The sequence below is a fragment of the Nannobrachium achirus genome (genome assembly GCF_963921795.1).
Source record: "Nannobrachium achirus genome assembly, chromosome: 15".
NCBI lineage: Eukaryota > Metazoa > Chordata > Actinopteri > Myctophiformes > Myctophidae > Nannobrachium > Nannobrachium achirus.
This window is the reverse complement of record NC_137822.1, coordinates 52,173,281-52,199,899: the sequence shown is the minus strand read 5'-3', so window position 1 is coordinate 52,199,899 and position 26,619 is coordinate 52,173,281. Positions and strand designations below refer to the sequence as shown.

The 26,619-nt window shown below is 42.1% G+C and overlaps 1 protein-coding gene across 1 annotated transcript in view; it reads left to right on the top strand.

The window, feature by feature from the left end:
• zer1 (zyg-11 related, cell cycle regulator) overlaps positions 1-23,322 on the top strand; it is a 34,371-nt gene extending 11,049 nt beyond the window's left edge. Inside the window, exons 4-17 of the mRNA XM_080742444.1 lie at positions 3,103-3,336; positions 4,394-4,623; positions 6,285-6,458; positions 7,932-8,046; positions 8,699-8,845; positions 11,092-11,265; positions 14,797-15,012; positions 16,858-16,899; positions 17,422-17,541; positions 18,806-18,921; positions 19,890-20,078; positions 20,781-20,878; positions 21,841-21,943; positions 23,189-23,322. Coding sequence (XP_080598570.1) covers positions 3,103-3,336; positions 4,394-4,623; positions 6,285-6,458; positions 7,932-8,046; positions 8,699-8,845; positions 11,092-11,265; positions 14,797-15,012; positions 16,858-16,899; positions 17,422-17,541; positions 18,806-18,921; positions 19,890-20,078; positions 20,781-20,878; positions 21,841-21,943; positions 23,189-23,273 — 2,043 coding nt within the window. The 3' untranslated portion in view covers positions 23,274-23,322. The remainder of the gene's footprint in view (positions 1-3,102; positions 3,337-4,393; positions 4,624-6,284; positions 6,459-7,931; positions 8,047-8,698; positions 8,846-11,091; positions 11,266-14,796; positions 15,013-16,857; positions 16,900-17,421; positions 17,542-18,805; positions 18,922-19,889; positions 20,079-20,780; positions 20,879-21,840; positions 21,944-23,188) is intronic.
• The last annotated feature ends 3,297 nt before the right edge of the window (positions 23,323-26,619 follow it).

Sequence of the window (26,619 nt, the reverse complement as noted above, 5' to 3'; positions counted from 1 at the left end):
ACGTTTGGCTCAGTGTAAACGGGCTTAGGTCTCGGACACTGGTTCCCAAAACACTGCGTCGCCACCCATTTGTTGGTCGAGGATCAATTTTTATGGGACACGACTTGAGTAAAAATCAGATTTTCCTTTCCTACAAAAGATTTAATATATATCTCAAAGGCTGGAAAACCATTTGAAATATATAATTTTATTTGTTGGAAAAGAAACAATTTAAGAATTCTATACATTTTTCAAACGAAAACGCAAACACATCTTATAATTCCGATCGAACTGGGAACCTTTGCGGTTCTCCATTCGGCCGCACTACCGGCCACTTTACCCCTGAGCCACTGCCCCCCTGCTGCTCTACAATAGTTATTCCCACTGTGTGTGCCAAACAAAACAACAACAACAATAGCCTATTCATTGCATAGTATGCATTGTATTAGAAATGGGACGATACACGATATTATCGTTTATCGTGATAAAAAACACGATAATCGTATCGTGGAGATTTAATTTATCATGATATCGTCCTCCGTCATGCACAGGGATCAATTCACCTTTTATTTGCAGTGCTGCATATCCGGTAACATTTAAACCTTCTATAATGGTAAAAGGTATTCATAATATACATACAATATTTGATACAGTCGTTTTTTCACTCTCTATCAAATGTCTTTGCCAAAAAATAGCCGATCTACAAGCTCACAACCGCAATGCGACGCGTTGTGAGCTTGTAGATCGGCTATTTTTTTGGCAAATGTTCCGCCCCAGGATAATGGATTTTGATTTTCGCGATAATATCATAAATAGCGATTTCTTTTGTCACAATAATCGTGATATGACATTTTCATATCGTCCCATCCCTACATCGTATTACTCGACGACTCCACAAATGAGTGTAACTACTCAGTATAATTTCGAGAACATACAAATCTTGTCCTGGAGGTAGGATTAGACATAATGACTTAATGTTCCACAATACAGGTTTTACAGTACAAGTTCGCACGAGGTAACAATGTCCTTAATTATTATAACGTTACTATGAAGGTGTGAGCGCAAGAGTATTAACTTATTTACTAGATGATACGCAGTTCAAAGATGTCAATAAACCTGAAACTACAATCTACCCTAGACATTTTACTGACTTGAAACCTAGCGCCCCTATTCTGGGACAAACAATTAACCGTTGCTACGCGACGTGAGCTTTTAGATCGTCTATTTATGGCATATAGATTTGGTCTGGAGGGGAAAAAGCAGCTGCCATGGTATAGAGAGTAGAGGTCCCCTGTGGGACCCCTGTAAACGGAATATATAGGGGTTTAAGTGGATCAGTACGAATAACCTTGCTAAGGGCTTGACCGTGATCACCCCAAACACCTCAATTATAAACATTCCCGTCGGCCCATTTCCTAAGAGAACGCAAAGAAAACTACAGCACGGATGAAGAAAGTCGGTCTAGGTTTGATGAATGAATCGACCGTTTTAGAATGAGACTGAATGTATTAAACCCATTTAGGCCTAGAATTATTGAATGCTTTAACCAGTGGAAAAATAGCAGATATACAAGCTCACACGCAAGTTTGTAGATCTGCTATTTTTGAAAAAGTCATGAAAATTTTAGCAAATCTTTGAATATTTGTCTTTTTAAAGCGAATGTTTGTAACTAAAAGTTTGCTTCTGGGTGGTCCCTGGAACTAAATATTTTGAGATGGGGGTCCGTGGTCAAATACATATCATTTTGAGCACCACTGACATAGTAGTCTCTCAAGAACAGACTAACTGAGCGCCATTTAAGTGAAAAGGACCTTTTCTTTGACGATGGCCAGATTGCTGACATAGAAACATAGGGTTTTTCCAAAAACCTTAGAAGGATTCAAAAAACACTTATAGAATCGGGTCAAAATTCAAATTTTCACGATTTTTCAAAAATAGCAGCTGCTGTGAGCTTGTATATCTGCTATTTTTCAATAGTTAAAGCATAAAATAATGATCATCATGTCCCGTCAGGACAAGAAATTAAAACTAAAAACCAACATACAAATCCTTGCTATCTGGCGTCTGCCCGACAGCACAGATTTGTGATATGATACGGATACACTGTGCAGTATCGGTTTGAGCAGGAATAATTAGAGTTTCAGGTGCAATCAAGGACGTGTCCCCCCCCTGTGGCTCCAGGACAGGAGAAACTGCAGACTCACTCCTCAGTCCTCACCACAGTCTGATGAGAAGCACCTCCTCACACTCTACCTCACCCCTAATAGCACTCCTCATTCCTCCTATCACTACTTGTAATCTCACCCTCTAGCACTCACCCACCTTTTTGATAGATGCTAGTTATACTCACGTTTTGTCATTTAGAGATACGGAATGTTGTTTAGAGATGCTATAGCTTCATTGTTTACCTGGTAGTATCCCATTGTTTCAAAATGTACAGACTGTTATTTATATAGCATGTTGTTTAGACTGAAGCTAGGTTCATTGTTTAACCCATTCAAAACGGGTACACTATATTGCGTATTATTATTTTATGCTTTAACTATTGAAAAATAGCAGATATACAAGCTCACAGCGCGGCACCGAGTGCCGCGCTGCGAGCTTGTAGATCTGCTATTTTTGAAAAATCGTGAAAATTAGAATTTTGACCCGATTCTATAAGTGTCTTTTGAATCCTTCTAAGATCTTTTTGAAAAACCTATGTTTCTATGTCAGCAATCTGGCCAGCCATCGTCAAAGAAAAGGTCCTTTTCACTTAACTGGAGCTCAGTTAGTCCGTTCTTGAGAGACTACTATGTCAGTGGTTCTCAAACCTTTTCATGTGAAGGACCCCCAAAATGATATGTATTTGGCCAAGGACCCCCATCTCAAAATATTTAGTTCCGGGTACCCCCCAGAAGCAAAATTTGAGTTACAAACGCTCGCTTTGAAAATACATATATTCAAAGATTTGCACACATTTTCACGACTTTTTCAAAAATAGCGGCACAGAGTGCCGCGCTGTGCCGCGCTGTGAGCTTGTATATCTGCTATTTTTCACTGGTTAAAGCATTCAATAATTCTAGGCCCTAAATGGGTTAAGAGCGTCTGCCAAATGCCTAAAATTGTAAATTGTGGTGGCAGGACCTGATCGAGCTGAACCTGACCAACTGCAGCAGCCTGTCGGCGCGCAGCCTGAAGACCCTCACCTGCTTCCGGGACACCCTGGTGTCCCTCAGCCTGTTCGGCTGCACGCAGATCTTCTTCCGGAAGGGCGGAGCCCCGCTGGCGTGCGGCGAGGACGTGGGCGAGGGCGAGGAGGACGTCGACGTGAGCCCCGTGTCGCGGCAGGCGCTCGAGACCGACTTCCACTTCGAGGTAGGGTCGGGACGGAAATATCGTCTCTGTCGGGTGAAAACCCTTTATGTCCAAAACCGTTCGTTTTGCATTTATCATTTTAAAAATGATTTAAACTTTTGAAAACAGCAGATCTACAAGCACACAACGCCTCGCGTTGCGAGGCGTTGTGTGCTTGTAGATCTGCTGTTTTCACTACTTTTGTGCGACGGCCTAGTATGATGAAGCAGGGCTGTACTTCACGAAAGAACGTACAAATTTGAAACTTGGAGATGATGTTACAATAAAGTTATTTACACTGTAAACTATTCTATTACTAATGGTTATTATTAAACATTTTGGTACCAGAGCCCTGTTAGTCAGCTTCACCTTCAACAGGAACGTAGGGTTGAGTTGAGAGGCGGGATATAGGGCTGTCCTGATTTACAGTACAAGACGAGGAATTGTCACTTAGATGATTGCGATTAACGATTTAATCGTTTTTGTCATTGACAATTACATTTCTGTCTTGGCTTGTAGGCTTTGAAGTTGCACATGGCAGATATGACATATGTCCTAAATATACAAAGAAATGGCTGACATATTTGACAACTTTATACTAGTCATGGTGGTTCTTGAAATTAAAACATTTGAGAACCACCGGTATTGCAATTGTATAGCAGGTGCTCTGAAAATAGCAGATCTACAAGCTCATATACTATTTTCAAAAGATTTTTATACTTTTGAAATGGGACATTCAGCATAATGAGTACTTTCTACTTTAAGTACATTTTGATGCCAATACCTGTGTCCTTTCACTCAAGTACATATAGAATGGACTTGCTGCTTGTAACCAGAGTATTTCCACATTGCAGTGTTGATACTTTTACTACTTTTCCTAGAGTTCTCAACGGGCCTGAAAATTAAGGCCCGGCCCTAACTGGGTCGGCCCGAGGCCCTACCCGGCCCGACTAATTATCAAACATTTTAGGCCCTACCCTACCCTAAATGTTGGGTCGGGTTCGGGTATGGTCGGGGCAGAATTTGAGAACTCTTAACTTTTCCCACCACTGACTGTGACGACGGTTGCGTTCGGCAGGGCTTCGAGCGCCTGCGTCTGCTCAACCTGGGCGGCCTGTCGGACGAGGTGGACGCGGAGGCCCTGCTGCGGCCGCTGCGCGCGCTCACCTCGCTGGACCTGTCGCGCGTCACGCTGCCGCGCGCCGCCTTCCTCAGCCAGTGGAAGGAGCGGCTGGTGTCGCTGGTCCTCTACAACATGGACCTGTCCGAGGAGCTGGTGGCCACGCTGGTGGAGCTCTCCAACCTCAGGTCAGTGGGTTTTTACTTAACTTGAAGCTGTTATGACACGTAAAAAAAAGGTAAATCTGTTTGGCTAATAATATTGTTGATGTTGTCACGCCGCTCACCTACTGTACTCTACTGTCTGTAAAAATGGTGTGTTTGTGTTAGGGGTGGTCGATATGGTGATAATTATCGTGGAGACGATACAATGTCTCCACGATATTGCTTTTCAGAGATATCGTATATATTGTGATACAATGAGGGAGCCTTGTAAAAAATCCTGTTGAATTAATACAGAGATTCATTGCAGAATTCAATTTAAACCTGCATTTTGGTCTAAATCAGTAGTTCTCAAACTTTAAAATGTCAAGGTCTCCACTTAACTCTGACAGCATACAAATGAAACCAAATAGACCCGTGAGGGTCCATTTGGTTTCATTTGTATACTGTCAGAGTTACATACTTGTAAAGTTCAATTTAGACCTCCCAAAAGGAACCCAGAGAGTCTAGTTTTTGTCAAGTAACTTGAAAAATAACCATCAAAACCAACGTGAAAAAGAATCGTGATAAAATCGTGTATCGTGATACAGCTTGGGAAAATATTGTGATATTGTATTTTTCCATATCGCCCACCCCTAGTTTGTGTGCGCACGGGCACGTGTGTGTGTCGTGTGTGTGTGTGGTCGTGACAAAAAACAAGCGATCTACAGGCTCACAACGCGTCGCGGGTGTGACGCGTTGTGAGCTTGTAGATCGTCTATTTTGTGCGTGGTCACGGACAAACTATACTGCGCAGCCACTCCCTCTCGCGTGCGTGTGTGCGTGCGTGTGTGCGTGCGTGCGTGTGTTTCTTGCTCAGCTTGTTTGTAACATTAACGGGAATAAAAAGCATTCTGGAACGTCCGTCTCAAGTAGAAATACTGTTACTTGACTTAAATATTACTCAAGTAGGAGTGAGATTACTTAGTTGCAGTGAGTTAATGTATTAAAATACTTAATACAGAAAACTCCTTCAGTGAAAGTGCAATTGCTGATTCTAGAACACACTCCAACGAGTATAAGTACATACAAATACAAATAATAATCATTACACCAACACAAGTACTGGCAATTAGTTATTTTCCTCTTTTGAACATTGGCTGACATTGTCTAACATTAAAGTATGCGTTATGAGAAGCAAGGTGAATACAGTGTTTCTTTCACTGCTAATTGAATTGCTATTCTCAATTTGGCCATAAGGTGGCATACTGTGACAGTGACCTACAATGATTTGCACACTGATATCATTGAGCATGAGGTGGAGATTCCAAAATATCATTTTTAAGTGTTTGTCAAACACACTAATGTGCATTGGGTGCCTTTAAAAAGTTGTTTGAATTGAAGTTATTTCCATGAAAACTTGACTGAAATTTTATGACCACGGTGTCGAAAATATATCTGCTCAGGAGGCACCGTTTGAAACTCTTTCACTCCATTTCTTATTTGTGATTTGAAATGGGGGGGTTATCATAGCATCATACACCACCATTTATTTATATTTCAATTGCAGTTTTATAAGCAAAATGTTGTCGTCGGGTACAGGGGGTACTTGGATGCAGAAATCAGGGAAAAGGGGTACTCAAGCCAAAAAAGATTGAGAAACACTGCGATAAACGATAATATGGTCCCATTCCCTATGGTCCGCACAGGCATCTGGACATCTCCAGAGAGAGCAGACGGAACTCCAAGTTCAAGATGACCAGGAAGTTCCTGACGGTCATCGTCCACAGGCTGCGCCACCTGCTGTCCCTGGACATCTCGGGCCACGTCATGCAGGACAACTGCACTGTCCCTCGCTTCGAAGACGCCATGGGAAACCCTAGGTCAGTGGTCCTCAACCTTATCAGGACGCATATTTCAACTGGGGACCCCCCACCCTGACGAGCACTAAAGCTGCTTCCAAACCTGAAGCTATTTCCTCTATTCTAGTTGCTTCTATCGCTTCACTTTGGTCGTGCAGGTCTGAGTTGGTAAAAATCATGTCCCGTTGGAATCAAGGCGAAACAGTCCCAAATCCAAACACCAAAAACATGTCTGTGTCTCCGGACAACATCAAAGCTGATTGGCTGTCAGGACGCGATGGGTGGAGTGGGGGTGACGTGAAGGCTGCTTCAGTTGGATTTCTCCAAGTGGGGGGGCGAAGATACGAGGCGACCGTTCGCGCCGTTCGTGCCGCCCCTTTCGGATCGTTCGCGGCGCACCCGTTCCCGCCGTGCTCGGCCGCGCGCCGTCTCGTCTTTGCATTCACTTTTTATGTAATCGCGCCGCTCGAACCATCCAGGTTTCGACGCAGCTTAAGAGTTGAGGCATTACATTTTGTATGACACGGTTCTATTGTGAAAATAGCAGATCTACATGCTCACAACGCCTCGCGTTGCGAGGCGTTGTGAGCATGTAGATCTGCTACTTTTTTGCCTCTTTTGCAATTTCTGCCAATATTTGTCAATTTGGCCAATGTTTAATTTGTCATTTTAGAGGTATTAAAAAGTCCTTAAATTGTCACGTTAGAAACGGGCAGATAACCTCTATATACACTTAAACCTTATGTTGGTTTGTTTACTGTTGAGTGGGAAAACAATGTTGCACATTAAGTAAATCAATAATCAAATGTAACTGTATGAGGGTCCATTTGGAGTCCCCATTCTGAGACGCACATTTGCAGAAAATAGCAGATCAACAAGCTCACAACGTGCAACACAATGAGCTTGTAGATCGGCTGTTTTCGGCAAAGAGATTTTTTGTAGACCGTAGAAAAGGTGCAGATCTAGTATAGACTCCTGGGGGACCCCGGGAAGCTAAGATGTAGTTGAGAAGTAGGGCTGTCACGATTATGACATTTTACGTGAAGATTAATTGTCAGTCAAATAACGATTTCATTGTGTTTTGTCGTTGACTATTACATTTCTGTTTGGCTTTTAGGCTTTGAAGTTGCACATGGCAGATATGACAAATAACCTAAATATACAAAAAAGAAATACTGACATATTTTACAACTCTATAATTGAAAAGAACATTGATAGCTGATCTATCAATGTTGATAGCTGATCTACAAGCTCACACCGCGTCACATTGCGACACGTAGTGAGCTTGCAGATCTGCTAATGCCACTATTTTTGAAAATGTTTGAAAATATATGAACATTTTTCAACATGGAAACGATTATGACAATTATGGCAAAATAGTTGTGATTATGTCAAATAATTGCGATTAGACGATTATGTAATAATTGTGCCTAATTGAGAGGACATAAATGTATTACCATTTCCATCTTCCTTTTTTCTTGTTTCCTCATCTAGCATTGAACCATGCAAGAGCAGCATCTATCCCTTCCAGGAGCTGGCCAGACCGCTCCAGTTCCTGGGTTTATATGACACCACTCTGTGTAACGTCACACACATCCCTGCATATAAGGTACACTCCAGTTCCTGGGTTTACATGACACCTCTCTGTGTAACGCAACACACTTCCACTTTATTTATAGGTCCACTTTATTGATGTCTAAGCACAACTGTGTATATCGTACATAATTAACACGATTATTAACGCAATTATGCAGCTGTTTTTGGACATGACATAATAGTCAAAATGTTGTGAAAGTTACATCATATATATATAAATTGTGTGTGTGTGTGCGTGCGTCAGTTTCAGTTTATCTTTATTTATATTGCAACATTTCCCCAAGGGGTCTCTGTGCACTTCACAACAAGGCAACGTGGTGCGGGGTGCTGTGTGCTTGTATATCAGCTATTTTCACTAGTTTTGTGCCACATTCTGGTATGATGAAGCAAATATGAAACTTGAACATAGGAGGTTTCTGCCTGGCAGTGATGATATGTTGCTTTATACTGTACATAGCAACAAGAACCCCAAACGGGTTCCCGTCTTGAAAGGTATTGTTACAAATAGAGGTTCCTGAACTAAATGGGTCAAACAAACCTCGGACAGTCGTTCTCCAACTGGGGTCCAGACTCAAGGCAATGACTGTCCACTAAGGTGTATGTGGTACTCTGGTGTTTCCTCAGTAATATGCGTGTGTTTGTGTGTGTCATTGTGTGTTTGTCAGGTGACTGGCTCCAAGAATGAGGAACAGGTCCTGAATGCCATCGAGGCGTACACAGAGCACCGTCCTGAGCTGGCACACAGAGCCATCAACCAGCTGTTTGACATCGCCAGGATACAGCACTGTAGCCAGCTGCTGAGAGCACTGCAGGTCGGACACTCACACCTTAAACCCATTTAGGCCTAGAATTATTTCATGCTTTACCCTAACTATTGAAAAGTAGCAGATATACAAGCTCACAGCACGGCACCGAGTACCGCGCTGCGAGCTTGAAGATCTGCTATTTTTCGAAAATATATTTTTAAAAGTGAACATTTGTAACTCGAGTATTTGCTTCTGTGGGGGGGGTCTACACATTTCTAACGTGACATTTTAAGGACTTTTTTAATACCTCTAAAATGACAAATTAAACATTGGACAAATTGTCAAATATTAGAGGCAGAAATTGTGAAAATAGTCGATCTACATGCTCAATGCGAGGCGTCGTAAGCATGTAGATCTGCTATTTTCACAATAGAACCGTGTTATACACAACGTAATGCCTCAACTCTTAGTGCTCGTCAGGGTGGGGGCTCCCCAGTTAAAATATGATTATTTTGGGGGTCGCGGCCTGAAAAGGTTGAGAACCACTACACTAAAGCCCATTTTCGACTGCAGCCTTAGCTCCACACCACACCACACTACACCACACCACACCGCACCACATAAAAATATCTACATTTTCCATTATACAAAAGTACCCCTATCGGTAAGAAACAAATTGACCATTTTAAAGGGATATTACACTTTCAAACAAACTTTTAGGTCTAATCAGGCTTGTATGAACACCCTGAACAGTTTTTAATTTGCTTCATTCAGTATTTAGATATTTGATGTAAATGTTACCAGCTCCAACACGCCCAGGCCCTCTCCACATACACACCCATTGTAACTTCAAACTCCATTTTAACCATGATAGATTCATTAAAAACACACATTATTTTTTCTGGTGACTCATAATACCCTCCTAATACGTGAGCAGACCGTGTTTTTTCAATAACTTTTTTCATTTATTTTCAATAAAATGTTGTATTTAATGTTTTCCATTTTCCCAAAGAATTATTAAAAATAAATGAAAAAAGTTATTGAAAAAACACGGTCTGCTCACGTATTAGGAGGGTATTATGAGTCACCAGAAAAAATAATGTGTGTTTTTAATGAATCTATCATGGTTAAAATGGAGTTTGAAGTTACAATGGGTGTGTATGTGGAGAGGGCCTGGGCGTGTTGGAGCTGGTAACATTTACATCAAATATCTAAATACTGAATGAAGCAAATTAAAAACTGTTCAGGGTGTTCATACAAGCCTGATTAGACCTAAAAGTTTGTTTGAAAGTGTAATATCCCTTTAACTGTGATTATAATACAATATATCCTTTATATACAACTATCCTAAATTATAATACACTATAATGGATTATAACTGTGATTATAATACACAATAAAGTATTAATGTATTACTATGATAATTATAATACACTGTAATAGATTATAATAGTGGTCATAACACAATAGAATCTATTATCATGTATTACAACTATATCCTGGTGGTCTAAATGAAAAGTCAGTGAGTGATCAGTCATTATGAAGTGTTTGGCCCTGTTTGGCCTAGCTCAGACCTACTCTAGACTGGATACTTTTTTAGTACCATGTTTAGTACCACTTTCACACCACTCTACCCAGGTCCTTGTAGTGGAAAACCTGGCACAAGTGGGCGGTGTGGTGTGGAGTGGTGTGGAGCAAGGTTATAATAGTTTTGGATTTTTCCATTCGTTTTTATTTTTATTAGTTTTGAGGTTTTGTTTTCAATTAAAGTTTATTTTTAATTTGTTTTTAAGGTGAGGTTGCTAGTTTTGTTTCGTTTTTATTTTTTGAAAATGCTTAGTTTTAGTTTAGTTTTTATTAGTTTTAGTGTTAGTTTTAGTCTTTTACGTAATATGGGGTATTTGTCAGGGGTGAGATAAAAAAAAGCTCCGGAAAAAGTATTGTCTAATAAAGAAAATCAACAAAACATCATATTGTTGAGAGTGGCAGGAATGTTGAGACATACAACTTCTCTCTTTGACCTCACCAACTGGTGTTTTTTATTTTTTACTTCCACAAAAGACAAAAGACGAAAACTAAGGAGATTTTCTCTATCATTTTAGTTTATTTTAGTTAGTTTTGTAAACATACAATACCGTTTCAGTTAGTTTTCGTTTTTTTAAAAAGCTTAGTTTTTATTTTTATTTCAGTTAACTAAAATGTTTTTCCATTCTAGTTTTCGTTTTTTAGTTTTTTTCGTTTACTATAATAACCTTGGTGTGGAGTGGGGTCTGTGGAAAAGGGGCTTATCACACTCTCTCCCGTCCCAACAGTTGGTGATCGCGGCGCTAAAATGCCACAAGTACGACAAGACCATCCAGGTGACGGGCAGCGCGGCTCTGTTCTACCTGACCAACACGGAGTACCGAGGAGACCAGAGCGTCAGGCTCCGCCGCGAGGTCATCGAGGTCGTTCTGAACGGAATGGAACACTATCAGGAGGTCACCGTAAGTCTGACACAACTGTCATACAGGGTTCCCACGGTCATGAAATTCCTGGAAATATTTTGAAATTAGAAAAAATATTTTTCCAGTACTGGAAAAGTTTTGGAATTGATCAAGGGTCCTGGAAGGTCCTGGAAAAAAATAGCTACGCGTTGTCTTTGGTTATTGATTTTGTTAAAGCTATAATGTGTAAGTTGCTAAACTAGGGGTCAGTCGCGGTATTGCTTTTTACGGCCGTTTTTCGCCCGGAGTCGCCGCGGACCACCGGAGTGGCACCGCAAAGTCGCAAACCATTCGATACCATTCCCTAGAGTGGTAGAACGTAATTTTTCTGAGCAGGATTTGGGGATTAAGAGGTTAAGAATCCTTAGCTGAGGGAAGCTATTTCCTGAACAGACGCAGCACACGCTGTGGATTGGCCGGTAGTGTATCATGTGTGTATGAACTGCGATGTGATTGGCCAACGTATACACAACGTATACAGATGATGCAGATGACGTCATTTTGCCGGGAAATCCCGCCCCTGTCACGGCTAAGTAGAAAACATATAAAGAGAAGGCTTCAGAAGCTGAAAATAACGGAGTGGGGGTTCTAAAACTTTAGTGATTTAACAGTTAGGACAATTTTAAGATTTGTTTTATAAAAAATGTTACATGGTATAACTTTAATACCTCTGAAATGACAAATTAAACATTGACCAAATTGTCAAATATTAGAGGCAGAAATTGTGAAAATAGCTGATCTACATGCTCTTGTGAGCATGTAGATCGGCTATTTTCACAATAGAACCCGTGTTATACAAAATTCCTCATCTCTTAGTGCTCGTCAGGGTGGGGGGTCCCCAGTTAAAATATGATTATTTCGGGGGCCACGGCCTGAAAAGGTTGAGAACCACTGGCATACACTACCTGTCTTTGGGCATTGCGCATAGGAGTAAGCGACCTGTTATTGAGCTGAATTATTGTTATATAGTCCTGGGTTAAATATTCTGGAAAAGTTTTGGAAAAGTTTTGGAAATTAATTGGTAAAAATGTGTGGGAACCCTGGACATAGAGCCACCTCTAGGGCTGTACCCATCATTACATTTTACTTGGTGATTAATTGTCTGTCAAATAATTGAGTTTGATGGTGTTGTTGCGTTTCTGTCGTTGATCATTATTGGAACGGAATTAAAAATACATTTCTGTTTGGCTTCTAGACTTTGCAAACAAAAAGTGCTCAGGGCAGATATGACAAATGAGTTGTACTGTATATTTAATAACTTTATCATTAAAAGAATTGTGGAAATAGCAGATCTATGAGCTCAAAACCTCACATTGCAAAGCGTTTTGAGCTTGTAGATTAAGGGCACCCATAAAAATGTGTTTTGGGAACCACTGGTCTAAAGTAGACCCCAGGGGGGTCCCCAAATTATTTTGGGGGTCCCCAGATGATTAACCTAATGTGCAGCATTGTTTTCTCACTCAACAAAACAAACCAATATAAAGTTTAAGTGTACAGAGGGTATCTGCATGTTTCTAAAGTGACATATTAACTCATTCGCTGCCTTTTCAAAATGGCTGCCAAGTACCAGGATGCCACGTTCCTAAATTTCTAGTGCACGGATCAATTTTTAGTGCACGGATCGTGCACGCTAGGGATGCGAAGATATACCGGTACGGATCGCAATCGCGATACAAACGTCCGCGATACGAGTGAGTCGGTTCATTCAGTGTGTACCGGTACAATAGACGGCCGAAATCGTGATGGATCGTACCGTGAGTGTCTGGATCGGTAAATATCGCGGTTGTATCGGTTCTTCCATATAGTATTTCATTCTATCCTGTGTTTCCGAGGCGCCATGAATGCACCATCATCAGCCGAGCCGTTCAGCCCCCTCCCCAAAAGCCAGTCTTTAACGCGAGCTGCGACTCGGACAGACGGACAACTTCTGCACTCTGCATGCAGGCAACCAGGGAGACAGACAGTGCAGCGAAATGCGAGTGAATCAACACAGACGAACTAGCAGCCCCACGGGTTAAAAATATGCAAGATTAGTAGTACAGTACTTAGCTTTATAACCAATATATAATATAATCCAAGTCAGCTGCGCTGATTGTTGTCACAGAGTAGCACAGGCTGATCGAGTGATACTGTATGTAATCAACAGCCGTTTCTTAGCGAATCTCCGACGGACAATTGATTGAGATCATCTTCTGCGCTATATTAACTGCACACACACAACAACAATGTTGCTGGGTGTTGTAGGACTACTGCTTGCGTTTAAAACAAAGTATTTGTCACTGTTCTACAACTTTCCTGTTGATGCAAGCAACTCTCTCACTTTCTCTGCTGCTAGTTCTGCTCTGGGAAAGAAGCCTAATTTATACATCGCAGTACAAGGGTGTCGCACCTAAAATAGCAGACCTACAAGCTCACAATGCGTCGTGGATGCGACGCGCTGTGAGCTTGTAGGTCTGTTTTAAAACATTTTGGCTATAAAAATGGCATAATCCTGGATTAAATATAATATAATATAATATAATATAATAATACAAACCAGGGAGGGACTTTATTGTTTTTCAGGTCAAGGACCCCTTATCTCAGACAGAGATCAAGCAGGGACCCTCGCTGTAGGCTAGGCATTATAGCCTACTGTATCACACAAATATTTGGCAGGCCCCCTGTAATAACCCTGGATTGGGGTCCCTGACCCCCAGTTGAAGAGATACAGGCCTACTAATAATGACATAGGCCTTCTATATGATTAGTTATCAAACAATTCTACAATAGCCAGCAGCTTTGTGTTCTCCCAAAATACTATATGTTGGGTTGTTAGACAGAGCCTAGTACTACAGTGAAACAATAAATTGCCTTGAATTTAAATTTCATAAATTTTTAGTCGCTATGTTTTGTAAATTTTGGGATTTGGGCTTGAATCGTGGTGAATCGCATCGCATCGTATCGGGAACAGGGGTGGATCGTGATGTATCGTATCGGCAGGATTTCAATGTATCGCAATTATATCGTATCGCTGGCAGTGTATCGAGGTGCGTATCGTATCGCCTCAGTGGTCGAGATTCGCATCCCTAGTGCACGCCCATGCCTAGATCATAGCTTTCAAACAAAAAAATCCGCTTGGAAATCCGTTCAGGCATTCATGAGATAGAAGCCTTCAAAGTCTTCAAATGTAACAAAGATGGCTGCCATTTTGAAAGATGTGTTTGTTATGGGGCTAAACATGCAATTTCGCGATTGCAATCATGCCAAATACATTTTAGGCATTTTTTAAACAGGAAAACTCGGGAAACTCGGGCCGTGGCATCCTGGGGGTACTGAAATAACACGGGAAACTTGTGCCTTGGCTATGAATGAAGAAGTTAATACCCCTAAAATTACAAATTAAACATTGGCCAAATTGTTAGATATTAGAGGCAGAAATTGTGAAAATAGCCGATCTACATGCTCACAACGCCTCGCAGGCGTTGCGAGGCGATAAAAGAAAAAGGTTGAGAACCGCTGAGTTACTGTGTGTGTGTGTTTACCGTTGTTCAGGTCCAGAGGAACTGCTGCTTGACGCTGTGTAACTTCAGCATCCCGGAGGAGCTGGAGTTCCAGTACGGCAGGGTGAACCAGCTGCTGCTCAACATCCTGGAGCCCGCCCGGCAGGACGAGTCCATCCAGCGCATCGCCGTGCACCTCTGCAACGCCCTGGTCTGCCAGGTGGACAACCAGCACAAGGAGGCCGTGGGCAAGATGGGCTTCGTCAGGGTGAGAGCAGGGCCTGTCGCCAACAGGACATTTTACATTTTTGATTGATAGGGCTGTCACAATTATTACATAATCGTCTAATCGTGATTATTTTACATTATCGCAATTATTTTGTCATAATCGTTATAATCGTGAATGTTGAAAAATGTCAGAAATAGTGGAAATAGCCGATCTACAAGCTCACAACGCGTCGCGATGCGACGCGTTGTGAGCTTGTAGATCGGCTATTTCCACTATCAATGTTATTTTTTAAGTGGTAAGTTGTCAAATATGTCAGTAATTTCTTCGTGTATTTAGGTTTTGTGTCATATCTGCCATGTGCAACTTCAAAGCCTGAAAGCCAAACAGAAATGTAATTGTCAATGACAAAAACACAATTAAATCGTTAATCGCCAATTATTTGAGTGACAATTAATCGTCATGTAAAATGTCATATCGTGACAGCCCTAGCGATTGATTGTTTGATTATTTTATTAGACAAAAATGGAGAACAGTAAAAGTATAGTCAATACAATTGAAATGTAGTACAGTACAGTTAAACACCCTGCCTAAAAGGAACAACCAAAATAAGACCTTTTTATGGCCCTTTTTACGTTGATAGCCCTCTGTATTTAATTCATGGACATAATAAATATCAATAAAAGAAAACATTCAATAATATCACAGTTATAAAAACACGGGGAAACAATGGGGTGGGGCTGAGGTAAGGGAGGGGGGGTGCTCACTTCTCGCCTGTCTATGGGAGAAGTGATAACTACCTCCTTCTCTGGTTTTCAGGGCAGTTTTGAAGGATGCCAGCGAGCTACATGTTTTAAGGGAGGTAGATGTAGTCAAGGAATTCCACACCTGGGTGGCAGTGTTGTAGAAGGAGAATTTACCCATATTTGTCTTATGGGTTTGTGTTACCAGATCGTTGTGTGCGCTCCGCTCCCTCTGGTGTTGTGGCTGTGGGTGTCGCTAACTTTTCGGAGATGTTTGCTCAGATATGCGGGTACTGAGGGGACGGAGGGCAGATTTGCGTTGACTATTGTCACTCCAATAATTGCGATTAACGATTTAATTGTGTTTTTGTTGCTGACAATTACATGTCTGTTTGGCCTGTAGGCTTTGAAGTTGCACATGGCAGATATGACACATTATATTTAAAGGACAACTTTAGTTTTTTACAACAAGGGTTCATATTTTAGATTGTAATTAAAGAATATAAAAGATGAGTGTTAAAAGTATTTCATTTACTTCTTTGTATTGTGTTAGAGATTCTTATTTCAGTGGTTGGGGGCATGTGTACAAGTGGCTAAATATGTAATTTTACACAGAATAAGCCCATTCCCAAGATACAACGCAACCTTTCATGGTTGGATGTGACTTATGGGGGCTAGAAGTGTTACTGTAAATAGCAATAAAGAAACTGCTGGCTTATTGGGTCTAAAAAGACATATTTAGTCAATTGTACGCATGCCCCCATGCGTACGCATGCCCCACATTTTAGCATGGTAAACGTGATAAAACAATAGAACGAAGCAAATGAAAACATTTGAACACTCACTTTTTCTTTTCTCTAATTACAATCTAAAATATGAACCCTTGTTGTAAAAAAACAAAGTTGTCCTTTAACAACTTCATGTGAAATGATTGCGATTAGACGAGTATGTACTGTAATAATTGTGACAGGCCTTGGTTTGAGTGTAGCGCGCTACACTTCCGGACCCATTTGTGGGTCAGCAAGGCACCGAGTGTGGCCCGCCGAAAAGTTTGGGATATAGCGTTTTTGATTGGTTTTGTTGGTGGAAATGTTGTTGAACCGGCCCGAAAATACATCCGTAAAACATTTCTTTCTCTCCTCAGACGATGTTAAATCTGATACAGAAAAAGCTACAGGACGGAATGGTGAGTCTCTTACTTCTTACACAGGATTTGACCAGATCCTGACCGATAGATAGAACACTTTGATAGAACACTTTGGCCAACATATTGGTCATTATTCAACTTTTTGGATCTTTCAAATTACATCTTAAAAAAAAGAAAAAAGAAACACTACAGTATCAAAAAGTTATTTATTTGTGTTTATTTGTATTTATTTGAACCCTTCATCAAATCCAAGTTTTTACAATAAAGTTAGAGATTTTGCCCTTTTTATATGGGTTGAAAACATTAATCCAGTGATCAAGGACTCTCTGAAATGGGGATTGACATCGGAGCAGAAAATCTGGTATCAGACGGCATACTGATCAAAACACAACAATTCAGTTTCCCCTTGTCGTTGTTATTTCATCACAGTATCCGTTATAGTAGAATCTTGTTGATTTAGGATGTCGGTAACGTCCTGTGTGTCTGTATGCGTGTGCGCGTGTGTGTGTGTGTGTGTGTGTGTGTGTGCGTGCGTGCGTGCGTGCGTGTTGATGTCCTCAGTGTGATCAGGTGATGGAGTTCTCGTGGAGCGCTCTGTGGAACATCACAGACGAGACGCCAGACAACTGCCAGATGTTCCTCAACTGTCGAGGAATGAACCTGTTCCTGGAGTGTCTCAACGTTAGTGCTGTCTGCTCACTTGTGTTTAACTGCATAGGGCAGGGGTCTTCAACAGGGTGTCCGGGACCCCTAGGGAGGGGGTCCTCAGAGTTACTACGGGGGGTCCTCCAAATCTTTGAGTGATAGAAAGTGTTTTCCTCTTTTTTATATTTTATAATATATCCATATTCCGTGAACTTAGGCCAACAATAGCTGATCTACAAGCTCACAACGCCTCGCACTGCGAGGCGTTGTGAGCTTGTAGATCGGCTATTTTCGGCAAAGAGCTTTGGTGTAGAGGAGAAAAAGAGCGGACTAAGTACAGAGTGAAAGGTCAAGTGTATTAAGTGACGTTCAAGTGGTTAAATATCTGAATACACAAATTGACATGGATCCAAAATACACTGATGATTGTGCTTTCAAACGATGAAACTATATGGAATCTATGAAGAGGTTGTGGGGGTCCCTGCTTCATCTCTCTCTCTCTCTCAACTAAGGGGTCCTTGGCCTGAAAAGACCCCTGGCATAGGGATACCAACCGTATCCAGGATTAATTTGTCCCTTAGTCGAGAAACTAAAAGACTTGATATAGGGACACTTTCTTTTTTTGCAAATCAATCAACGACACACATCTTACAAGTTTAAACAGCTCATATATTACCAGGTTGCTAATATATTGCAAAAAAAAAAAAAAAAAGACACATATATATATATATATATATATATATATATATATATATATAATATATATATTTTATCTTTTTTCCGGGCGTCCCTTATTTTTCTCACTGAGGATGGGACATTATGAGCATTTCATGTCACGATTATTGTGACCAAAAACATTGCGATTTACGATGTTATCGCGATAATCAAAATATCCCCAACATCCATTATCCTGGGGTGTAACATTTGCTAAAAATAGCTGATCTACAAGCTCGCGTTGCGACGCAGTGTGAGCTTGTAGATCGTCTACTGTGCAAAGCTACGCAACATACCTGCTGATGACATCATCTGTGGAGATTTCAAACCGTGGCTACTGTTTTAGCATGTTAACATTCACAGTTTACAGTTTAGGCATTTAGCAGACGCTTTTAATCCAAAGCGACTTACAATAAGCAGAAATACATTACTATAATACAAGATAACATGTCAGAACATCAACAACAATATAACAAAAGCATTTGAATATCAATCTAAAACAATAAAATAAATGTTGACTAGCTTCATGTATGGTCACCAGCCTACCCACCATGTTCATGTGTTTCCCTCCATGCTTTGGTTGCAGGAGTTCCCTGACAAACAGGAGCTGCATCGTAACATGTTGGGACTGTTGGGGAACGTAGCGGAGGTCCGAGCTCTCAGACCACAACTCCTCACCCGACAATTCATCTCTGTTTTTAGGTAAGAGCAGCTATATTCTACAATCTAAGCTTCATGCTCTACTTTCCCCAAGTGTTTGATTGATTGAAGACTTTATTAAGTTTGCATAGGAAAAGGTACAGTTTCATGACAGTACAGTTCGTTGGTACAAGGTCAACTAAAAGGATCGATCGTTTTTGGGGCGACCTTTCCGGTTACCCCCAGCACTAGGGGTGGGCTATATAATCGATATGGTAATACATCGCGATAGTTTATTTGCCAATACTGTATCGATACTTCAGGCCGTAGTATCGCGATACTTTGAGGAAAGGAACCAATGGTAGAAGTCCGTTCCTGACAATCCGCTGCCTCTAGATGTCGCTTTACTATAGTAGCTACTTCCCCTTCCCACGGTTCAGTGAGGGAGGTCTATCGAGAAAATGGCTTAGAACGACGAAAACAACAACATTAGAGCAGCGTCTTCAGCTTTTAAAGCTGATATATCGCAATCGTATCGCAGAGATTCACAATATATCGTGATACTACTGCATTGTGACCCAAGTATCGTGATACGTATTGCATCGTGATATTCTTACCCCTACCTAGCACCTGTACAGTCTTGTCGTCATCGTCAAAGAAAAGGTCCTTTTCACTCAACTGGAGCTCAGTTAGCCTGTTCTTGAGAGACTACTATGTCAGTGGTTCTCAAACCTTTTCATGTGAAGGACCCCCAAAATGATATGTATTTGTCCACGGACCCCATCTCAAAATATTTAGTTCCAGGGACCCCCCAGAAGCAAAATTTGAGTTACAAACATTCGCTTTGAAAATACATACATAAGTCAAAGCTTTGCACACATTTTCACGACTTTTTCAAAAATAGCAGATCTACAAGCTCGCAGCGCGGCACTCGGTGCCGCGCTGTGAGCTTGTATATCTGCTATTTTTCACTGGTTAAAGCATTTAATAATTCTAGGCCTAAATGGGATAATGTCTCTCGTCTCCGGCAGTGATCTGCTGGAGAGCAAGGCGGACGGCATCGAGGTGTCGTACAACGCGTGCGGCGTGCTGTCGCACATCATGTTCGACGGGCCCGAGTCCTGGAGCATGGAGGAGCCCACCAGGGACTCTGTCATGGACAAGATGTGGGAGGCCATCCAGAGCTGGGACGTCACCTCCAGGCGCAACATAAACTACAGGTGGAATGACCCCCCCCCCCCACGCCCTCCCCACCCAAATGTTTACCTTTTAAAACAGGGGTCTTCAGCGTTTTCAGGCCAAGGACCCCTTAGCTGAGAGGGAGATAAAGCAGGGACCCCCACTACATAGCGTTAAAAAAAATATTTTGCAGATTTTCATTGACTTGTTTTGACAGCACTGTCATCAGTTGGATTTGTGTTAATGTTTTTTTTACAGACATTTAAATCGTCGATACTTACTGACCTGCTCTGACCTGTACTTGGTCTGATCTTTTTTTTTTTTTTTTTTTTAACACCAAACCTATTTGCCAAAAATAGCCGATCTACAAGCTCTCATTCTTGGCTAAAGTTATCCTCAGTTCAAGTTGTGCAAGTTGTTGTTAATTATCCTATCACACAAAGATTTGGCGGCCCCCCTGTAGTAACTCTGAGGACCCCCTGTTGAAGACCTCTGTTTTAAAACATTAAGACCTGTTTTTTTGTTTTATCAAATAAGCAGTATAGATTTTGTATGCATCCTTGGAAGTGTTCATTCAAAATATTAGGGCGACACCATGTGGTGACTTGTGGTCACATCAACTGTGTTTTTAACAAACAATAATAATAATAATCATTCCATTATGACCACAGATATGCAAAGAAAGCGTGAAAAGCATATTCTTCATTTCAGTGGGCCTTTAAATGACGTGTGTCTCTCCCCAGGTCGTTTGAACCAATCCTAAGGCTCCTACCACAGAGCATCGCTCCAGTCAGCCAGCACTGGGCCACATGGGCACTGTTCAACCTAGTCACCGTATACCGTGAGTATGAGCAACCACTTGCACCGTTAGGCGTTAACCACAACCTAGTCACTGTATACCGTGAGTATGAGCCATCTAGTCACCACATACCATTGTACTAAGTCAGTGGTTCTCAACCTGTGGGTCGGGACCCCCAGATGATTAACTTGATGTGCAACAATGTTTTCTCTCTCAACAGTAAACAAACCAATACAAAGTTTAAGTGTATAGACTATAGAGGGTATCTGCACACACTAAAGGGACAATTTAAGGACTTAGGATTTAATACTTCTAAAATGGCAAATTAAACATTTTCCAAATTGTCAAATATTAGAGGCAGAAATTGTGAAAATAGCAGATCGGCTATTTTCACAATAGAACCGTGTTATACAAAATGTAATGCCTCAACTCTTAGTGCTCGTCAGGGTGGGAGGTCCCAAGTTAAAATATGATTATTTTGGGGGTAAAGGTTGAGAACCACTGTACTAATTGACTGATTTATTGATTGAATATTTTATGAAGAACGGTACAAGTACACTCAAAACAAAAACATGTAGTACAGCACAAGTACAGTCAAACACCCTGCCTAAAAGGAACACCCCAAAAAAGTCTTTGTGGTCTTGTTTCCGTTGGAGGTCCTTGGTATTCAATTCATCGACATATAGCAAAAAAAAAAAAAAAAAAGAATCTATTCATTCAATATCATTGCAAGTACAAAAACACTATTTGAACAGAGTAGGGGAAAAAGGGTGGGGGTAAGCTAGGGGGTGATCACTGGCCTCCTGAAAGGTGAATTTTCAGGCCAGTTTTGAAGGAGGCCAGTAATAGTAATAATTAGTGTTAGGGCACACACACACACACACACACACACACACACACACACACACACACACACACACACACACACACACACACACACACAGGGTTGTCTGGTCATCGCTGTGACATTTAACTTATTGTGTGTCTTCTCTTTTGGGGTCCAGCCACCAAGTATTGTCCTCTGCTGATAAAGGAAGGTGGTATAGTACTGCTGGAGAAAGCTCTGGAACTGGACAGCTCACACCAAGAGACCAAGAGCATGGCAAGGTACTGTATGAGGACCACAAAATAGATATTGTTGTGGGCTCGCCGAAGAGAGAGTTCCGCCGCATATTTCCGCCGCAGACAGTTGGCATTTTCCGCCGCAGACAGTAGAAAGGCAGAGCCACTAGCCAATGAGGTGGCATGATTGTATTTGAGTTCCGTCGCAGACAGTATAAAGGCAGGGCCCATAGCCAATGAGGTGTAATTGATGTGTGGAAAATCTGGGAGTGGTGTTAGCTGGGGTATTGGTTGAGCTTCACATGATAATTAAACACGTCACCTTTGGGGGGAAATATATAATGAGTTCTGCCGTATTTTTTTGCCACATATTCCTACTATGTCGATGGGACAATTGGAGGGACAATTGTTTTTAAAACATTTTTTTTTACAAGCGAGCCCACACTGTTTCGTAGGAACAGTATCTCCAGTTTACATTTGTTATGCCGACGTACGGCAATGTAGAAATACTCCGTTACAAGTAGCAGTCCAGAATTCAAAGAATTGACTTGAGTAAAAGTTCAAAAGTATTTGTATGAAAATGTACTTAAAATGGATTACACCATGACTTTTAATTTGTCCTATTTTGATGTGTTTTTGGGTGTCCCACCAGCACCTTCTATCCTCACTAAGTCCTATTTCTGACCATTGTGTCTTGTCTGAATGGTGAGCGTGTACCCTCAGAATGGCCTGTCAGTACTGACCTACTGCTACTGCTGTGTGCTGTTCTGAGTGGGGGTTGGGGAGGGGTGGGCACATAGACATAGAAAGGTAGACGCCTCCTTCGGCTAGGGGGCGTATGCATTGAGCAACTAAGGGAATCTTCATCGCTTCCGTGTTCATTGCTTCCGCGTGCGTCACACATAGTCGCTAAGCCAATCATAGGCAGGTGGGGGCGGGTCTTTATGTACGCAGCCTGTAAGAACGGCTGAGCAGCGCAACATCGGAACTGGCTATGTTGAATTGAATTGTAGTCCTTGGATAAGTCCCGGAAAAGACACGCTGTGATTGGCCAGTAGAGTAGTCACTTTGACTGACAGCGTTCCCTTAGTTTTTCCAGGAAGTCCGGACTAGAACTTTTGCACATCGCTCCAATTAACTGCAGAGGCGAACAAGGCATCTAGCTCTTTATATCTGTGGGTGGGCAGGCCTGAGCAGGAGGTGGGAAGGAGCCGTGATGAGGGTGGGGCTCAATAGCGCTGTCAAAACATTTTGAAAACCCCCTTGGTCTGTTGGTTCTGTCCTCTACAGGAAGGTCATGGAGCAGTGCGAGAACTTCAAGGACGACCCCATGGAGACCAACCCGGGGCAGGAGCTCAACGCTGGGCGGGGCTAGCGCTCCCCCTCGCCACACACACACACACACACACACACACACACACACACACACACACACACACACACACACACACACACACACACACACACACGCACACACACACAACTCAACGAGAGTCCCTTCAGCCCCGGCGGCGCTCCACCCATCCCCCAGGTGGCGCTGTGTGTGTAAGAGCAGAAAGCTGCTGGCTGTTAGTTTTTTCTTTTTCTTGTTTTCTTTTGGACAGAACAAAAAGAATCGCTTCGTTAACACTTTAGGACATAATTACTGTATGTGGTGCATGGTGTTCACTTTCTGAGGTGTGTGCTTTGTTTTTTTGGGGGAGGGTGTGTGTGTGCGTGTGTGTGTGCGCGTCAGAGAGAGAGAGAGATCATGTCGAAAGACTTCATAAATCGCGGGGGGGTTTCGAACCCAGCGCCTAAAACGGTAGCCACGGCCGCTTAAAACGATCCCCTCCGCCCCCGAACTGCAGCTGTTTGTGCAACACATCGTGGGCAATTTGTCCTGCAAATTACCCTTCCACCCCACGCCCCCCACTCGCCCGCGGTTGGTCATATCGTTCACACGGCAGCCATTTTGCTCCGATGTCGTGCTCGGAGGATGAGCCCGGTTAGAGCAGTGGTTCTCAACGTAGACATAGAAAGGTAGATGCCTCCTTCGGCTCTGGTGCATAAGCATTGGAGGACCAAGGGAATCTGTGTGCATTAGGGCATTCACCAAATATTCGATATCAAAGTCACTATTCGACGTTGTTCACTGAAGTCGAATATTTGCTTATTTTTATTTTTGTATTGTTTTCTCTTTAAAAAATATATAGTTTATGAAGCTTGACTAGATAGGAAGTCATAAAAATTTGTTGTCAATGCCCCTGGTGGATGAATTTGTTAATGCTCTATACCAGGGCTTCTCAAACCTTTTTAGGCTGTGACCCCCAAAATAAACATATTTGAACTGGGGACCCCCGCTCTGACAAGCACTTGGAATTGTAGGTATTAATGTGACTTGGCTCCACAGATAAATATTGTGAAAATAGTAGATCTACATGCTCAAATTGTGTTGTGAGCATGTAGATGGATTGAATGGATTGAATGGATGAAAAGATGGATTGTGCGATGCGAACACTTTTGAAGTGAAGTGTGGGGGCGGGGGGGGGGACCTGATTCAGAATAAGGTTGAGAACCAACTGTCCTCCTAGAACTCATCTCAAAACCCGGGGTCCTTCTAATTAAAAAAAAAAGGGTCGGAAAGCAAAATGGAAGTCGTGTGAACGGGTTTTTAGTCGACGGAAACAGTGTAACGCGCAACGTTCACACAGCGACAGAAACATTGTGGAACGTTCAAACAGCGGGCGCAAAAAAAGAAAGAAAAAAAAAGTCTTCCCGGATCTCGTGACTCAGTGAACTTTGCCGCTACATAGCCGATCTATAAGCGACGCGTGCTCGTGGGTCGGCCACGTATCGGCAAGACGAATGACTCAATGAACATTGTTGTTACATAATGTAAATACATAATGTCTCGTCTCATTCTTTGTCCTGTGTGTCCTTTTGTGTGTGTTTTTTTCTTCGGTTTCTTTTTTTGTGTGGAAAAGCTATAAACTCGGGTGATTTACTGATTGTCTTTGTATTTAAATTAGTAACTAATTGTGGCCGCACCTACCTTTTTTGCGTGGATCTTTAAAAAAAAGCATTGATCTTCAAACTGCGGGGCCAGGCCCGTGGACAGACACCTTGCTGGGGGTCTGACAGTAAGTTCTTGGCTAATTGTGTTGTTTTGTTTTGTTTTGAAAAGGCCCTGAAACATCATTAAACCTTTCTTTTTTCATATTTATTTATGGTGGCACTGCTTTACTAACTGTATTACTGCACCTGATAAACACTGAAGCTCACAGATGCACACACACACACACACACACACACACACACACACACACACGGCACTTTCCTCTTTACTTTCACTCCAGGGGTCATCACCATGCCAATCTGGCTCACCATTGTCAAATAAAAGGGGAAAACAGCGCCCTCTCTGTTTTGTTCCTTTTGCATTAGATAGTCCATCTTTTTTTTTCTTTCTTTCTTTTTTTTGATTTGTTTTTGGGCTTTTATGCCTTTATTTGATAGACAGTATTTGATAGAGAGATGGAGAGTGACATGTGTGGCGGAGAGAGTCACAGCCCCAGCCTGAAGCCTCAAAAGTCTAGCATCTGCATTCCATAGGAATATCCCTTTGGAGTGATGGTTAAGATATTGGACTTTCACGCGGGAGACCCAGGTTCACCTCCGTTACACATGCGGCAAAGGTCCTCCGGATCGGGAATCGAACCGGCGACGCCGTCAGGCATCAATAGCGACATTAAGCAGACCGTTTCTGCTACCGCAACGTGAGGCGGGACTACGGCTGCTATGACGTAATCGCCGTAGCGATCAAAATGGTTAAGCAAAGCCTCGGCGGCGACGGGTTCCCACCCCTTTCATTGAATGCTTTGGTTCCCATGGCGACGCGCACATGCAGCAGACGGAGTAGGTGCTACGTGGGAAGGGACCTTCTGCCGTAGTAGAGACGGCCGCGGCGACGGCAGGTTGATCTATCGAGCGCGGATCATTTCCGATTACCGTTGTCATCTGCCGTTGCCCTTAGCGTTGCTTAAACTGGCTAATGCCTATGTGGTCTAGGCCTGGACCAGTAGGCCAACCCTAGATAGTCTGTTCTTGAGAGACTCTCGCCAAGCTGGCTTGTGGTGGACATTTTTGTCAAAATTATTGACAAAGTGAGAAGACAATAACAAAAACCAGAAACACATAAAGAGCTATCCCTGAATGACCATAACAGGTCTGTAACTCTGAGAGTGTGCAAATGGAACCTTAGCCTTGCATTAGCCAGACTGATATTGTGGATTCACTCACACGTACCTCCGCCTGTGAAGGAGCGTGTGAGTGAATCAATGTTTATCAGTCTGCCTAATGCTAGGCTACCATTTGGTTCCATTTGTTGTACACTCTCAGAGTTATATAAAACATTTGAGAACCACTAGTACTAGCATGGACTCATAGTGTCGTAGTACATGTCATATTTATTCTGAAGAAAACCTGGAGACTTGACATCTAGTGATATCTAGTTCTTTTGATGAAAATAAAGACATAATGGTGTGTAAACAAAACAAAAAGCCTAGCCACGGACACATTTGTCTGTGTATGGTTGATGACCCCTGTTTCACACACACACCGGGCGTGTGCACGCGCGCGCGCACACACACACACACACACACACACACACACACACACATAGGGCTGTCACAATTATTACATAATCGTCTAATCGCAATTATTTTACATAATCGCGATTATTT